Raw genomic sequence first — 18,626 nt, forward strand, 5'->3', positions numbered from 1 at the left:
CTTTCGCTTAGGTTGCAGATTGCTGCCTGTCCCGAGCTTTCTGCCCCTGTCTCTTCTGCTTTAGCAGTACAGCTGTTTATGTCCTCATAGTGATTTGGATCACTGAGCTTTATTTGCCAGCTTTGTTCTTCAACTGTGTAAGTTCCCTAATGATGTTGGTTGCATAAACATGTTGTTTTAGAACAAAAGGACATAAATGATTGGCGGGATGTATGACTGTATCATCAAGCTCCCCTCATTGCAAACATCCCATCTTTCCTTCCTTTCCTCTCTAAACATATGTACAGTTTTCCCAAAGACAGTATTCCTGTAACATCTGAAGATGTTGTAAGGGAGGAGGGAAATGGACTCCCTGGTAGCAGCAGTGCTGCTGTGCCTTGCCTTCCTTTAGTCCCCATTGGTGCTTTCTCTTTTCTGGGAGAAGTACAGCCTGGTGTCGAAGCGATAACCTGGCTGAGTTTGTTAGCTGGTGGTTAGGACAGTGTCTTAGTTTTACTGGTGCTTTGCCTTGCTAACTGGAATGTGTTGTAAGTTTTAAAAACAAATTTAAGAACAAAGTTACCTGTTGGAAAGAAGAGATTAGTGGTTTCACAAATTTTCCAGAAAAAAGCAGAATAGCAGTGAAGTATGAAGAACGGGGGAGGTGTTTTATCAGATGGTCCCAAAATTTGAATTCCACTGTATTGTGAATAAGGAAAGATTTGACAGAATAGAAAAGGTAGGGAGTATTAGATGTTTTCAGTAAGGTAGGGAGTAAAAGAAAAAAAGGAGCCGAAGAAATAAAGAAGATAAGTGGTTGTGAATATAGCCTAGAAGTATATGAGAGGAGCTGTCATTAGGTTTGGCAGAGAGGGTAATACTGGCTACTTAGGTTTTGGTTCCAGTATTTTTATGTAAGAGACTTTTGTGACTAAGGGAGCTATTGGAGGTGGAAGGAAGGTTGAGGAATTAGGCATAACCATTCTGTTCCTGACGCGTGAAACTTAATCAGTTGTTAAAGGACATATGTTTTATACTTTGTTCTGTAATTGCTTTAACATGTTGTGTTTGATGGTTCTACTTTCTTTTAATTATACTTTAGGGGGAAAGGAACAATGGCTTTGACGTCCTGTATCACAACATGAAACATGGACACTTGTCAACAAAAGATTTAGCGGAATTTATTAGAGAAAGGTAAATATTTATCTTTGTTAGTCCTGGCTCTAACATGCAGTTTGTGATTTCTGTTTAAAGTTTATTGTTATGTGTTGCAATAACATGCAAAATAGATATAGAAAGCAGTATGAAGTATCTCATACTAGAGTATCTAGGCTTATTGCATTCACTTATAACTAAATAGGAACTATTAATTATCAATTAATAACCAACTTCTAATTTAAAGGGTGATCTAAATCATAAATGTAGAAAGATGGAAATGTCAGATTAAGTGTTGAGCTGTTATGTTTAAATTGATCTCAGTTTTTCTTCATGTTTGGAAGAAAACGAATAATTTTTCAAGTAGTAAAAATTATCTCATTCCTTCATGGGTTTTGACCAGAGATACAGAATTAAAATATTAACAATAGTCAGTAAAATCTTAAAAATGATGCCATTGGATTAAGAAGGGAGAAAGTTATTTGCACATGATGTGGAACTTTATAAAAAGTGTGAGTTTAATGTGTAATTAAGTTACTGTGTTATACAACTTCCTTTGGTTAACATTTAAAAATAACATGCCTAATGCCCTTCTTCAAAAACTGACTGTCTGTTGTGGTGAAAGTTCAGTAGATTTAGATATGTGCTCCTCTGTCAAAGTTTCAGGTGACACTACGACTTCATTTCCTGTTTCAAAAGGAAATTCTTTGTGCTTGAGAAGTGTACTAATTATTGCTAAGAATTGTTAAAAATAGAGGCAAAATAACAGGGAAGAGAGGAAACATTTTATGCAAATTCTAAGCTCTTGGATTTTTTATATTTATATAAATATTTTAAAATCATATTAATGTGCTTTTGCATATAGCTTTTGTGAAGTTATTAATATGTTGCTGTTTTCAGCTAAAGTAAAAGTCCTATGCTCTGATCTTTTAAAATGCGTATCCATCTGTCTTCACAATTGCATTGATTATGCTCTTGATTACTTTCATTGACAGGGCTACAATAGAGGAGGCGTACTCGAGGTCAATGACAAAACTAGCCAAATCAGCAAGCAATTACACACAACTTGGGTAAGTAAATGTGTAAAAGCGGAATAATTCATTGCATGAGTGTTAGGAATCCAGTTTGATTCTCACTTTTTTATTGATGATGTTGAAGGATAAATGGGTACCATAACTTTACCTCTTTAAAAGCAATGCACCATGCAACTCTGACCAAAAAAAACAAGAAAAAAAAAGGAAAGAATGGACAGTACAGGTCTAAACTTGTGGTTATAAAAAGACATGTAGGAACTGTGAAAGAACAGAGTGATATAGAACATGACTTTCTATTCCGTTTACCCAAGCATGTGAGGAGAGAGCATATGGTCAGCAAGTGTGGCAGTAAATTTATTTCCATTATTGCTCTATTAATGCTGTAATAAGAGATTTTAAGAATGAGACTTTTCAATGATATTGAAAGACCTATTCCATAGTTAAAATTTTTTAATTCCTGAAAATCTTATACACAAGGTATGAATTTAAAAATTAGAATGATTAATGGATTTTTTTCATTAGAAAGATCATGCCAGCAGCTTAGTCTTCTTAGATGATGCTAAATATTTTTTTTATTATTATTATTTGTGATAATTCCTTCTGGAAATTTACAGAACCTTCGTCAGTGGGTAGTTTGATATGAGTTATTGCTGCTCTTCAAAAGTTCATTATCCGCATGTAAGCAGATAATGCTATAATATAATAACTATCAGTGCTGTAAAGACTATCCATGGTACTTATTTTTTAGCAGCATTGGTGAAGAAGCTATTGTAGGAGCATATCTGCAGAATTGTTGATGTAGTTCATTCAGTAGAGAAATTGGTATGTGAGGCATGACCTGACCTCACTGTCCTTTACCATATGATTAATTTCTCTTATTTAGTAAGTCACTTTTAGACACAAACCATCTTTGTCAATTTTTTTTCCTGCTTCTTGCTGCTGTGATGATTTAGAACAACTGGAAATCAACTAGCAATTTTGTCTGTGTGTCTTTGTGTATGCGTTATTCAAGTATATACATGGAAATATTTTTCCAGATTCAAAGTTTTATTTATATATGTGTGTGTGTGTGTGTGTGTGTATATATATATTTAGCTGATCTTGCATCATCTTGCCATTCACGTGTACTGAAGATAGGGAGGACTGCGTGAACTTCCCTGTTTCATTTGTACTGATTCCAACATGGCTAATGAGTGAGAAACAGCACAAACTAGTTGGAAAAAAAGCATAGTTGGAACTTATTCAGTAATGTAATTTATAGAAGTTTGGGATTGTGTCTTTTTTCAGTTTTAGGAATGGGCCTGAACTTCTGTAAAAATGTTGCTGAACCTGTAGCACTATTAAAAAAAAAAAAAAAAAAAAATGAAACTAATCAAAGCGAAAAGATCCAGATGAGCATTAAATGTATATGTTATTTTCCCCTAGGACATTTGCACCTGTTTGGGATGTTTTCAAAACCTCAACAGAAAAACTAGCAAGCTGTCACTTGGATCTTGTACGAAGATTACAAGAGCTAATAAAAGAAGTTCACAAGTATGGCGATGAGCAACTCAAAGCTTATAAGAAGGTTGTTGATTCTTCATATGCATGTACAGTCCCTTGTTAACAGTGGAATTAAAAATGTTTGGTTTTGACATCTGTGTGATATTTTACAGACTAAAGAAGAAGTTTCAGGAACATTGGAAGCAGTGCAGAATATTCAAAGTATCACTCAGGCCTTACAAAAGTCAAAGGAAAACTACAACACAAAGTGTGTCGAGCAGGAAAGATTGAAAAAAGAAGGCGCAACCCAGAGAGAGGTTGATAAGGTATCAATGCAATAATTGTACATCATACAATAATTGTGTTTTATGACTTCTACAGATATTATCTATAATTGTTTCAGAATTATTCAGTTTTTGGATAATTTTGCTGTAAGTACATATGCAAACACTTGATGCTCTTGTTTTTGAATTAAGGAAAAAAAAATGTTCTTTCCCTTCAGCTGGGCCAGTGTAGCTAATTATAGGAGTATTTGATGTCTGTCCCATTAAGGAGGAAAAAAAAGTTAATGTTATTTTTTGTTCTAATTTAAGATGTTCCTATTATATGCACCAAAATCCAGATTTTGTATTTAGAATTTTCCTTGGTTCACTGGGCAAATTTAATCCATCCAAGCAACATAGGTAGTAGGGGGAAGTGGTCTTGTTTCCCTGTCCCTGATTATAACTTATCTTTCTTTTTGAAACTTGATACCTCTGTATATCTCATTTTGATTTATCTAATCTGTCTGGAGACTCTGCCCCTGTTAGAATGGTTTAGTGCTTTTTTTACTGCTGTGTTCAGTAAGTTGATAAAACAGTTGATTATTATCTTTTCACTCATACTAAAAGTGATCCTTTTGAGCTTGTTCTAATTGTTTTCTTTAATGTAAACCTACCTTTTTTCCTATCTTCTGTCTCAGCTTACAGTGTTGGGTTTTAAGAATGAGACAGAAATGTGTAGGATGACAGTATTTTCTGGTAAACTATTCAAAATATATTTTTTCAGAATTCTTGTAAAAAGATTTTAAACTTTTCAGTTAAGAAAGGTTCAATTTACGGAAGACTTGTTTTTAATACAGAGTGCTATAATCTTTTGTCCATTAGAAAACAAAAATTGTTCAGTTTGGGTTGTCTACCTACTGCAGATAAAAAGAGGAAACATTGTAGGGTGACATACATGAAGGCTTTTATCTGCTCTTTCGTGTCTGTTCCCTCAATACTTTTGTCAGAACAATTAGGCCATAGTTGAGTGCTCAGCTGGTACTTCAAAAAGCTGTTTCCAGTGGAAGCTGTTGGCTTTGGCAATCTCTTTCTTTCCAGTTACGTTTTTACTGAAATTCATCCTCGTCGTTTCAGGGAGCCGGTAGCAGGTTGTGTCCTTCAATTTTCCTCAGCCTAGGATAGGGTTATTACTTTCAGCAGACCGTGAAGAATGGTTGTTTCAAAATCACAAGATAGCTACTTTATCACAAAGCATGGAATAAAATGATACAGTAGCAAATGCCTTTTAAGAGCTTATTGTAAGGCCAAATATTTGGAGAAATACTTTATTGTAGTCTGAGGAGGAATCTTACAGAAAGATATGACATTACATTAAACTAACTGAAGCTGAAATTTAGTGTTAGCTTGCATAATAATTTCCTGTTGTTTCCTGACGTGTCAACTTCTCTGTTTATAATGATTGCCAAAAAACTGTTGTGTGATGCTCACGTATTCAGTTACTGTAAGTCTGCTACAGAGAGTTCTGGCAATTGCTACACCTGAGAATACACACATCCTGTTTTCAGAAGAGATTATTGGTTACTCATGTGGCTTTCACATGTTTGACCATTTTGTGTGTCCTGCTGAATAATCACTTTCCGATAAATGCTCTTCAGCACATACCCTGATCATTCTGCTTATAGTTAGACACAGTTACAAGAGGTAGAAAATGTTCCAGTTTTGTGTCAAAATGTCTTGTATATGTGGTTTCAGTTCCATGACGCTTAACAAAAAAATCTGATTTTTAAGTCTTGTAACTTTGCGTTTCCTTTCTTTTCAGTGATTAAATTTAGAATCATCTTAACTGCAAATCAACCTATATTCTTTTTGAAACCAGATGGTTAATAAAGCTCTTTGTACTTTTGCTATAGTAAGTGGTATCTGGGAAACAAGACGGGACCCTTTTCTTCCCTAGGAATTCTTCTATGAGGAGGTGCAAGAGTGGAAATAAAGTTCAGGGGAAGTAATGGATGATTGTTACATCCTGCCATGCCATCCTTAATGGCTAAAGGATCCTTATGCACAATCTTTATATGGGGTAGTATTTTCAAGTTGCCTCTGTTGTTATGTGTTTACAAGGCTACATGAGTAAGCTTTGCTTAAGCAGTCTCTGTAACGGGGAATTTGCTTATGAAACTGCAGCTTCAGTTTTCTTTTGAAAGCCTGGTTGCTGTTTTCCTAGTTGAATGTCTGTTAGCCATGTACTATTTTTTTATGATTTTCAGTTATTTTTCTCTTTAAAACTCCAAAGAAAAATATCTCTTTCCCGAGGGCATCTTCATTTTAATTTCTCTCGGTATTTAATTTCTTACTGCAAGTGACAAATAGTTGCCTTTTTTACTATGGGACTGATAATATTCATTTGAAAGAGGGGGGAAGAGCTATTTAAAAACAGAACAAATAGAAAATATGTATTATACAACAATCTCTAGTCATGTCTTCTAAAACTTCTAAAAATGATCATTTAATTCAGTTTTGCTGTTAGTATAATTTTTTCCTGTATTTATTTTTGTCTTTTAAGAATGTTAAGCCCACAAAAAGATATTTTTGCTTTAATGTACAAAATTGTAGTAGTGCACTGTTTGTACTGTATTCCAACCCTGCTTTCTTCATTCTGTTTTCTGCATCTTAGACAAAGGAGCTAATTGGTTAAATTCAGCAGTGGCAGTTTTAAAATGTTGATACCAAAATATGTTATAAAACAGTCATTGCTGAAAAGCAGCCGGGATTTAAGTGGGATAACTAATTATTATACATAGCTATTATTTTTAGAAGTGGTTATATGTTTCATGAATAGATATCTTTCGAGGCTTGAACCTGAGTTACTTGGTTGTAAAATCTTGTTACAACATTTCACTGTTTTGATATGCGCCTAATTTTTTTAATATAAGTCATTATAGGCTAATTACTGATCATGACTTTACAAGTGCTGGAACAGAGTGGATGTGTAACAGGTGACAGTTTTTTCTTTTGTTTATTTTAATTCTATAGGCAGCAGTTAAATTGAAAAAAGCTACAGATACCTATAAACTATATGTGGAGAAATATGCTGGGATTAAATCTGATTTTGAACAGAAAATGACAGAAACTGCACAGGTAAGTGTGCTTTTAAAAGGTGCCCTTTAAAGTGAGTAATTTCATTGCCTCGCATTCAGAGTTGATCTGAAATCAAAGCTTTTGGAAAATCAATTCAAGATAGAATGTCCTTTGAAAACTGATGTGAATTACAATGTTAAAAGTACTAGTAGGCAAATATTAACTGACCATATATATTGTGTGGTGCAACTGTTGACATTGCTGTATAATTCATATAGGTTCATATAGGCATTCTAGAAAGTCTTTATGGAGTTTTTTTAAGAAGAAAGCAAAATGAACTTCTGGAAGTATTTTGAATTCGTGGTAATAATGTGGGAAAATATGTGGGTTGCTGGTGTAGCAGAATTCAGATAGGAGTTTTAGTACTGGGATCTGTCATCCTTTTTCGTTATTTTTCCAGTCAAGCCCTTCAGTTACAGCTTGCTAAAGCACCTTCCAAGTTGGTTAGGCGTTTTGATGAGAAATTCCTTTTTGAAAATTCTTCGTGTTTTTCCTTATTTTCAAAGGGTTATTTTTAGGTATGGAAAAATTATGGGGGAGATTCCAATGTATTTTTATTACTAAAGTAGAAGTGGAAAAGTGTTACAGTATTTTGTATGGCTATGGGAATGAAGACTTTGCAGCATGGAGATTGTGTAGGCTGGCATGTGAAAAGCCACCCTATCCTGAACTATAAACTGCCTTCCTGCTTCCAAAATCTCACAGAAAAAGATCTAGTTCATCCCTGAATAGACCTTCAAAACAGCTGTCATGAAGAGGATACCAAACATGTCACATACCAAACCCCCACCCCAGGCATTTGTACCAAGAAAGACGTCTAGCATATCGCTGCAAAATTCTTCCTTTAGATGACTTACATGAGCTCTTGTAAAACCTTTCATTGAAGGCTGTCAGTAGGCATCTTTTTCCAATATTCTGACTAGGATCTCATTGGAAGATTTGTGCCCCTTATGTTTCCCCTTTCCATTTGAGTTAAATTTGTGAAGTACATTATTTTTCTCTCATTTAAAAAAATGATTGTTTTTTTAAGTACTCTGTGAGTGTAGTATGTAATTGTGCCTTCTTTGCATAAGTTAGTGATGATTGAAGTTCTTCACTAGTATTGGAAGGCTTTATAGAGAAAAATTCACCAAGGAAAACTCATAGGTACCATGGTGGTCTAGGCTATATGGTTTGTTGTACTTCTTTCTCTCCTCTCTGATGTGTGAGACTGCTTTTTCTATTATATATTTTAAGTGAGTTTTACTGTCAAAAGCAACAGTTGACCTTGTGGTATAGTCCTGTCTTTGTCAAGTATGTGGAGTTGCGTCGGAGAACTACTGCTGATAAACATAATGTAGTAAGAAAAGTTTGCTGTAGCGCAGGGCACTTCTTGGATTCGGTTTAAAAGGTCACACAGTGTTTACGGTGACATAGAGGAATCGGCAACGTGGACTTGCATCTCTAAGCATTCGTGCTGGCTTCCAGTATGTGACATTGCGTCCTGTATACGCTTGAATAGGTGTCATCATTACACATCTGTTGCCGTAGGACTGTGTATGTGAAAGGTGATGTATTTGTGGATTGGTTATTGTAGGCAGTTTGAGACAGGCTGGCATTGGCATGTGTGATTGTGATCATCTGAGAACTTTGAGACTAGGCTGCGTTTTAAAATAACAAAAATACCTGCACGTATTTTAAAATCGTGATTGTTGGAAACAAGCCTAAATTAAGTTAACAAAAGAATCTCTACTACTGCAGTGTAACATCGCTTCTGGAAAGTTTCCTCAGTAAGAATAGGTGGAAGCACCCTGACATGTGAGCACATACTGCTGTTATCCAGAGTGGTGACTTTTTGTTAGTGTTCCTGATAGCCTGGCTATTGTAATCACTCAATAAACATTCCAGTAACTGCAGCAGTGTGCAGAATGTATACATTACAGTGCAGCCTGACTTTTGCTGTAGCTCCCCCTTCTAATACTAAGAGATAAAGTAGGAGCAGAAAAATACTGAGCTGTTCTGGTGGAATATTTTTCCAAATCCCCACTGAAATAGATCCTGGAAAGGCTTCTGATCCATTTCAAGTTCAGCCAGGTTGTCCATCAGTAATCTTCTAGTCTCACATAAACTGTCTGCTGTCATGTGTGTGCCCTGCATTGCAAGAGACTCTTTGTAGCAGTTGATTTTATTGCTCTCTGAAACAATAAGAAAATACTTAAGTAATACAACTTTAATAAACTAGCCTTGCTAAACTGCGCTGTAAACTTGTCTCCATTGAGCAAGAGCGCTTTGAGTAATGTGAAAGAAGTTCTTGTTTCGAACTGATGCAAGATAAACATGAAGAGTATTTGAAATGGCTTTCACTGTCAGTGAGTTACTGAAGGAAAATACAGGGGCTTTCAGCAAGCAAACCAGCTGGGTGTTCTTGGTGTGCTAAAAAAAAAATCCATTTGAACATCCACTACCACAAAAGTGATAGAGTTTATTTTGTACTTAGAGACAGAATATGAAGGTGCTTTTTGCTATTTTTTCTTACTTGTGCTATTAGGAGTGTATTATGTATTAAGTATATAAAACTAACTGGAAAAATAAGATTATGCTATTAGGTTTTTTTTTTTTTTTTTTGAAAAAGGAGTACAAATTACTTCTCATTACAATCCATATTTGTCTTATCTACTTAGTTCCTTGTCTACAACACCCTTTTACTCTAAATTAAAAATTTTAAATTAATGGACAACTAGAGTCTTTAATTTCCTGTCTTCCACACCTACTCATACAGGAAAATAAAATCAGAATTATGTCAATGAAAGCCCTGCCTACCATTATATTTTTGCAATGTAGGGATGTAGCTGCATTTGCAGTTTGGTGGAAGGATTGCCACTTAATGTACAATGTCATAGGAAAAATAGCAAAGCTCATGGAAATGTGGAAGCCCTCTTTAAATCAAATATACCATAGGTTATCTTAGTTTAGAGCTTGTTTCACTTCAAATTAGTAGCTCTGAAACAAAATAAATGAATGTGCTCATTCTTAGCTGTTTCAGTACAAAATCCTTTGGCTAAAATTCAATCTGTCTTAGGCTGTTCAGATAAAATTCTTCAAAGGACACTCACTAGCACCTTGAGCTGCTGTGTTCTGAGTAAAAATTTGCTAAAAAATGCGCTAAGGACACTTAGCTGTCCTTTCTTTGACTCTTCAGCCCTTTTGCTTCTGCTTTTTTTTCTTTTTTCTTCTTTTTTTGGTCAAAACTATCTTGTTTGCTGTTATCAAGAGGGAAGTGACTTGTGATGCATGAACTTGAAAAGTTGAATTGTGAAGCATGATCCTGCTAATCTTGAGCTAAATTGTAGTTTACGTTGCAATAAACATGGAATGTTTTTGTTTGATAATGTGCAAAAACATAGTTCGTTTTCTCTTCTTCAGAAATTGATACGACATTCTTCCCGATGAAAGATTTTATGAGAAAAGTTATAATGGTTATATAATTGTAAAGAAAATATAATGTTAAGGATTTTTTTTATGCCAGTTATCCCACGTGGCTAGAAGCTTTGTAATTTGTTTCTAATCATGTAGTACAATCAGTCACTGGAAAAGATCAAATAGCAGAAAGTGTTAAAATATTCTTTCAAAATGTTTCTGTTAACTGGACATATGCAGTCTGCATATTAAAAAAAAGTACAAGAAAGTAAGAACTCTCCATACTATATGTTTTAGAAGTCACAGGAAAATGTGTTTAGTAAAACAGCACGTTTGCTGAGTTGAACAACTAAAGATACTGCTTATGACTTTTTTTTCATTTTTATTATAGCTTAAAATACTAAAAAGTGACTTAAAATTGTGCTGGGTCATTGATATCAAGATCCATTTCAATACATCTTTTTTAACATGGACTGATTTTTCAAAAATTAATCTCGGATATGCTGTTCATATATGCAAGTAAACCATAATGATGATGTCCGTGGTTTTAATAATGTTCACATTATAGTTCTAGATACCTTTAGCCTTAGATCAGAGCCCTTTTGTGTTATGCACAGTACGAGGTCAGGTGGCTTCTACTTCTAAGTCTGTTAGCATAAAATGAGAAATCAGGAAATAACAGTGTGGGAACTACAGAAAAATCTGTGAGTGGCCGGCAGTGTAGGCCTTCTGACACACCTAAGGGAGAAGAGGTGGAGGGAAGATGGCATGTCGGTTTTGCAGGCTTTTACAGAGAGCTTGAACCAAACGTAAAGGAAGCAGCACTGGCATAATCTCTAAAGTTCAGTTGGAGTTTGAAATTCACGTAATGCAATGTGGATGGTGACTTGCGTGCAAGTGTTGATGGTGAATGAGATGATTTTATAGAGATGTGCCGGAGGAAGCTTTGAAAGCAAAATGCTTTATGTGATCACACAACTAGTAAAAGCAAGGTCAAAAAAGAAACTATAAAATTATGAGGGTGATTATAAGCTCTGTAGTCAAGGTAAGGGTACTGGAGAGGAATTTAGATCTCCTTGTTGAGGGCTACGGAGTCGTATAAGTATGGCAAGAAAAAAAAAACAACTGAGTTCAGGAGATAGGCATGAGAGAGAGACATTTAGTGTGTTTGTACAGAGCTGTTCTTGTGTTCGTGGATCAGAGTGCGAGGAGGTGAGAAAGATAGAAGATCCTCAGAGAAACCTCTGAAGGCAGAAGAAAGGATTAGTGGTGCTGTGAGGGAGACGCTTGGAGGGCATTTACTCAAGTAGGAAGAAAGCTAGGAGAGCAAGATTTCAATAAGATTATGGTTGCCTGTTAAGGAAGGTGAGGAGAGTATTAGTGCTGGTCTTTGTCCGGGAAGGGGTCTTTCGATTTTAAAATGGGTGTCAGATGAAAGTCTGGGAAAGATAGAGCTGGAGGACAAATTCCAGACAGTGTCTGCAAAGACTATTTACAGCAAGTGTGAAGATCAAACAGATGGATCATATTTAAAGATGCAAATGATGTAGATTGCTGAAGAAGACCAAGCATGTGTGTATCACGAGTGGGAGGAGGAAGCCTTCAGGAGAAGGTGCAAAGGAGATCTAGAAATAGGATTATGGGGATTAGATGAGAAAAGGAGATGAAAATCTTCAGTGATCGGGAAATTAGATTTTAAAACACCCTTCATCTCTATTTTCTTTTGAAAGAAATAGATGAGATTTTGTATAAGGAGGAAAAAATCAAGATAAGTAAAAGATTAAACAAGTAATAAAATTACAGCTATGATGGCTTATGGTATCCTCTGCTACACACAAGCAGAAACACTTTTCATTGGAAGTAAAATGCTCTATAGTATAACATTGTATATGCAAGGTATTGGAAATCTGTACTTTTAATATAGTTTACTTGCTCTTTACCTATTTGCTCATATTTGAATTAGCTATCTGCTGATATTTATGATTTTTAAACACAGCAGAATTTAGATTACTCTTTAGAACCCCAACAGTTGAACAGATTCTGTTCTAAAAGGAATTTTATTAGAATTGCAAATGGATGTTGTGTTTTTAAGTAACTAATTTAGTAACTTCATGAATTCCAAACCTCCCTTTCTTAATCACTGCTTGCCATGGCCAAGGTCTGAAAATGTAATTGATTATTTGCTTAGTATATTTCATAATTAAGATACTCTATTTCAAGGGTTGTTTTAATTATAAATAATGATTTGTATCTGATTTACAGAAATTTCAAGACATTGAAGAAACACATCTTCTTCATATGAAAGAGATAATAGAATCATTGTCAAATACCATAAAAGAAATTCATTTACAAATAGGAGAGGTAATTTTATATGAATATTTTTATTTAACTATAATATGTATTTTTCTGAAATATATGTTGAAACATTTCTTACTGTATTGACAGTATTGCACCTTTCACATGATAGTAACTTTTTAAAGCAGAGGGAGTTGAAGGAGATGAACAGAATTAGTCTAGGGGTTCAAGCAAGGTTTTGAAAAAGATATGGGTCTTTTTGCCAGGAACATCAAAGATTATATGGGTTTGGACGATATTTGGAGGACCTTTCAGTTTCTACTAAATTCATTTAATTAAATATCTGAATTAATAACGATGCCTGTATGTGCATCCAAACAAATTTCTGAAAGTTCTTGTGCTTTTCTTTAACCAAAAACTTAAATCACATCAGTTGAAAAGTTTCGAAGTTTTAAATATGCTATTTTGGGGAAAAAAAGTTATTCAAAACAGTATTTTTAAAAGCTTTTAGAGTATCATTTCTTCAGATGCAATCCTTTTTTTTTAAGTAATAATTCTTAAAAGTATTCTTTTCTGATATGTTGAAACATAGTTGTATTTGTGAATGTTCAAAATTGGAGTCACCATGCCGCTCACTTAATTTTGAGATTTTCTCCTGGCATGTGGTGATCACAAGGGTAATGCTGTTTATTTCTAAACCATATCTCTACCACACTGTTGGAAAGGCTTTGTGGTGTTAGCCTGTGTTTCCTTCCTTGCCAGATCAAATACGCTCCAGCAGGAATGCTTTTACTCAGGCAGGTGGGCAGGGTGATAATGCAGTGGTGAATGTGCACACCACGGTCACACCCATGCTGGACTGACTTAGGAGACTGTCTCTCTTTCTGACACTGGAGTGGGACATGGTACTGTCAGAAACTCAGAAAACTGTACATACAAAAGTGGTTTAGAGTCAAGAAATGGAAGTGTCCTAGACCAGCCACCTTTTAATATATTCTACAGGGCAATATTTTGAAGATTAAACCTAGAGAAAAGCATGTTTTAAAGCTAATCACCTTCTTTCAATTGCTGCATTTTACCTTCCTTTTTTTTCCTTTTTCCTTTTTTTTTTTTTTTTTTTTGAAGGTGCATGAAGAGTTTATTAATAACATGACAAACACTACAGTTGAGAGTTTAATACAGAAATTTGCTGAATCAAAAGGAACTGGCAAGGAACGACCTGGTAAGAGATTAAAAGAACAGGAAATGTTAATTTTGAAACTGCTCGTTTCCACTCCTAGTGCAAGTTCAAATCCTGTGTTACACATTTGCAATGTATTTACCAGCTGAAGTTCCCATAGTTTGTTTAGCTTTGATATTAAATGATTCATAAAAATTCAACAATATATAATTTATTGCATATGTGTAGAATGTGTGTTCATTAGGAGGGCAGTGGTTTGTAGAGCTGACTCCCTGTATATAAGCCTTCAAAGAAACTCTTAAAACTGCAGTGTTGGATAGTTCACCATAAGTTCCTTTCACAGACTTACTCTGCTATGTGCGTAGTATGGACTTTACTATGTATTACTCTACTGTACACAAAAATTACCTCCACATTTTATTTAAGAAGTTTATAATCAGGATATATTCAGATCAGATGACTATAAAGCTGTTCACACAACTCCTGGAACAGTTGCATCATTTTATTTTGTTAATACTCAAAATCCAGTATTTTAATACATTATACATAGATTACTCATTTTCTCTTTACTAAGAAGTAAATTCATAGCACTTGCTGAAAGTTTTGTTTATTGGCATGGTATATAAAACTTCCCCAGATTGGTATCAGAAGGGAATCTGATAGTACATCTGTCTATCCTTTCAGGAAAAACACATGATTCACTTTAATATCTGGACATGAGTACCTTGTTATCTAAGTATGCGATTACAGAAATTAGGTAGTACCACTTTTAAAGTTGGAAGTCCTGATTAGCATCTCTGCTTTCTAACACAGAAGCTCATAGGTTTTCTTCAGAGCAAGGGTAACATAACAAGGTAGATCTTGAGCATTAATGCTAAAGTGGTAAATAAGGGTAGTGGCTATCTTATTATGCCTCTCTGCTACAGTAGCTAACAGAGGACCTCTGTTGGGTTCTATAACCTGGCATTGTTTCTGTTCTCTCTGAAACCTGATAATGCCCATACAAGAGTAGGCTGAGGTAAGATTGTACACGACACTACTTTTTTAGTATTTACTGTAAATTTACCTTTTTTTTCCAATGAAGCATAAGAAAGAAAAAACATGAACTTTAGGGATTCAAGCTTACTTGAACCAATGACAGGACAGATATGAAAATTCATTATTCACTACTTTCGTAGTAGCTGTTAAATATGTTGCGATTGTGTACACAAGTACTTGCTGCTTCACAGAGTTCATCAAATCATATTTGTATTCTCTGCGGTCAAATTAAAGCTTTTTTCATGCCAAATTTAGTTTTTTTCAGCCATACAGCTATTTTGACTGCAAAGCATTTTAAGTAGAGTTTACATTTTCGTTGTGCAAATGTGCACACTTTTTTTTCTAGACAGTAACATTATTGTATTTGCATAAACATACAATAGCCGTGGTACAGAGGGAAAATATGGGTGAGTTCTGCAGAAAAAGAATATGTTCAAAGATAGGAGGTAAAAATACTCTAATGCTAATTTTGGTTGCTACTTCTTATTGTATTCACTTGATTCACTTAAAATCAGATCTACGCTTCAGACGATTACAAAGAATTAGAAGGCAAAATGAGATCCCGGTCCTCCAAGAAACAGAATACTGGTCCCTCTAAACAGAAACATGCAGTGTGGGAGAGACTGCCTTTTTTAATTCAATCTGCAATTAACAACTGTTGTTAATAGCAGGTTATTCTAACTCATGAAGCATCCACAAGGAGGCTTTCTGGGATGCAAATTAACCCATTAGGATGGAGAAGGAAGGGGCTTTTCTGTTAAATCTTAAAATACTCAGTGTGTAAAAATGCTGAGGTCTAGTTGATTTGCTACGTAGTGGGGAAAAAAAATCTTCTGACTGTCACAGTTGCTAAAAATTCAAGTCTTGAATCTTTTTACTATACAGGCATTCTTCCTTCAGCTTCCTAGATCTCTTTTTTCCTACCATATAATTTGTGGGCTAAAATACTGCATCAGTTGGTGGGTGGCATTCTGAAATACAGAATTTGGAGAACAAATTAGTAAACTAGAAGAATAATGGAAAAGAAAGTATATTTTATTTTTAGTACATTTTAGCTGTATTTATAATACTTTAAACCGGAGTTCACTTATTTTCATGTGTAAAAATAAGAATGAATCTGAGGGAAGGTACCGTAGGGGGGTTGTGATGTTGTGTGGATTGTGAGCAATTAACAGCAAAGCTCTCTGGATATAGGCAGCTCTTATCTGCATCTATGAAACCTCTCTGTTGTATGGTTGTAGTCTTTGTCCTTTACATTATATGGGCTCCCTCTGGTGGCTGATCTGTTGCCCGAAGATTTAAAAAAACACATGGGCTTTCAGAGTTTAATGCACTATTTTCTAGTACAAATAATGGTTTAGTTGACACCTTCAAGTCAGGCATCAGGTCAGAATTTAATATGTTTTCTGAGCAATTTGTAAAGATACACCTACTTGTTGGTCTATGCCATTTGGAAGATGTTTTTATCACTAATAAGGTGCTACAGAGTTGCCAGCAAACCACTTAGCCCCAGGTCTGAGTCATTTCAGATAAGTGAATTTTCTGTTTGTTCCAAGTTACTTCTCCATGCTCCTTGGAATATCCCACTGACAGTATGGTGCAAAGTGTCCATTTCTTCCATCTAGCATGTTTGTTTAAACAGAGGCAGAGCTGATTAATATTCCAGATGAGTGACAGACTGATGGCTTCTAGCTTTATTTACTGAATCTTCTAATCATCCATGAAGCATTTGGTTTCCCTGTTATTCCAGAATAAAAAGTTGATGGTGCATAAAATACACACACAGTGCTCCAAAGTGTGACCTCTTGTTCTTCTAAGATCTTCTCTCAGAAGTTGGCAGGATGTTCTATCATACACTGATGGTGTTTGCAAATACCCATGTAGCTGTGGCAGAGTTATGAATGATTTTCCATGTTTAGCTCTGGCATTACTGTGCTCTCCTCTCATGCGTGAGTCAGCTGTGCTTGCGTGTCCCTATGTAAGGTTTTGCCCACTGCAGTGTACCCAGAAGCCAACGTTAAGGCTGAATGTGGAGCCTCAGCTGTGCTGCGTTGTCTTGTCTCTGCTGCTTGCTCTTGTCCAAAAAAAAAAAAAAACCACCTTTAACCCAAAAGTTTAAGGTCATGGGTGTAAGTTTAAGGTTATGAGTGTTAAATGGATATACTGACTCAGGAAAAACTTTTTTTTTTTTTTTTTTTTTTTTTTTTTTTNTTTTTTTTTTTTGTCATTCTGAATTTCTTCTCTTGGGAAGACTATTTAGTATTTTAGGATTGAGAAATTAATCTGTGACCTAGGACAGCTATTGTCAAGATCTACAGTGCTTCACAGGAGAGGTCATATTAAAGAAAAATATACCACTTGGCATCTTTGTCACTGCACTAGTGATCCTGGTTTGTTCTTGGGGACATGTTGGGAACCTCTGTTTCTGGAGTGCTAGCACAGTTTGTGTTTTAAACTCATAAAACACAGCTTTTTTTAGTCCCAGCATTCATACTGAAAACAGTGTCCTGTTTTCACAGGCCCCCAAACTCTTGATAAACCATTATGTTTATCATTTGTATAACAGTCAAAACTAATCTAGATTCATTAACAAGTTCATTAATGCTGCCAGCATTTCCTGTAGCCAAAGTCATAAAGCAGCAAAGCTTCAATTCAGTAAGCATATAATAAACAAATTCTCCACTTTAATGCCACTGATTTCTCATTCATTTAATTCAATTGTGTTATGGTTTATTTAGTTAGGATAATGGATTATATGCTTGTAAGTCGTAGGGGTGTGCAAGGTTGAGGTGTGAATTTATGGCATCTTTTCAGGCACGCTCAGGCTGTTGGCATGAGCATTTCAGTCTCCTGAGTGCCTGGGCAGCCCGGCTTAGGTGTTTCTCCAAAGGGAACGCCGGAGCGCAGAGAAGGGCGGCAGCGCTGCTGGGAAGCTGGAGCTGGCAGCCACTGGCCTGCACCAAATTCACAGTTACTCTGTGTTAACGCCCCCATTTAAATTAGTATATGGTGTTAAACTCTATCTTCTAATGAGGAAGTTTAAAAGATGACTCGAACAGCAGAAGAGAAACAAAAAGGGTCAATTACTCCTGAGAGATTTTAGAAGCAATTTTGTCCTTTTCCCAGGGCTTGAGAAACAAAATAAGGGCCACTGAGTATCGGAACTTGCTTTGATTAAAGCTACTAGCTTTTCATGTGCTTGAATAATAAACTGTGTTTAGAGAGAGGGAGACTTGAAACGGAGCTGGGTGTGGTATATGTTCTTCTGTGGGTTAGTTTGATAACATAATAGTTTATGGGGTTTATGAAAACGTTTTTCAAAGAAGTTAAACAGCAACAAAGTAGTTAGAAATAAACACCAAAAACAATTAGTACGAGTTTTTGAACAGCTCTGCACGATATCTTTGAGCTTCTTTTCCTCAAGGAAGTATAACAAAGCAAGTATTTTATGTTCTTATAAATAATTTTCTTCATATTCTCTGTAAATATTTTGAATATTTTGATGCTGCCGTCACTTATGAATGGGCGCTTAGATAGCCGAAAGTCTCTCAGTTTCTCAAGAAGGAACAGTCCCCATAGTGGTTGATCTGGAAAGATGGGGGAAACTTACCTTTTAAGCATCTGTACTGTAGTTCGTTCAAGTTCTAGACTTGAATGTTGGAGTCAGAG

The 18,626-nt window shown here is 35.4% G+C and overlaps 1 protein-coding gene across 1 annotated transcript in view; it reads left to right on the forward strand.

The window, feature by feature from the left end:
- The first annotated feature begins 1,087 nt into the window (after positions 1-1,087).
- FCHO2 (FCH domain only 2) overlaps positions 1,088-18,626 on the forward strand; it is a 55,973-nt gene continuing 38,434 nt past the window's right edge. The window contains exons 1-7 of the mRNA XM_026036276.1: positions 1,088-1,173; positions 2,130-2,204; positions 3,594-3,735; positions 3,824-3,976; positions 6,944-7,048; positions 12,707-12,805; positions 13,865-13,961. Coding sequence (XP_025892061.1) covers positions 1,121-1,173; positions 2,130-2,204; positions 3,594-3,735; positions 3,824-3,976; positions 6,944-7,048; positions 12,707-12,805; positions 13,865-13,961 — 724 coding nt within the window. The 5' untranslated portion in view covers positions 1,088-1,120. The remainder of the gene's footprint in view (positions 1,174-2,129; positions 2,205-3,593; positions 3,736-3,823; positions 3,977-6,943; positions 7,049-12,706; positions 12,806-13,864; positions 13,962-18,626) is intronic.

Source organism: Nothoprocta perdicaria, unplaced genomic scaffold (assembly GCF_003342845.1).
Source record: "Nothoprocta perdicaria isolate Ctin4 unplaced genomic scaffold, notPer1 scaffold_1, whole genome shotgun sequence".
NCBI lineage: Eukaryota > Metazoa > Chordata > Aves > Tinamiformes > Tinamidae > Nothoprocta > Nothoprocta perdicaria.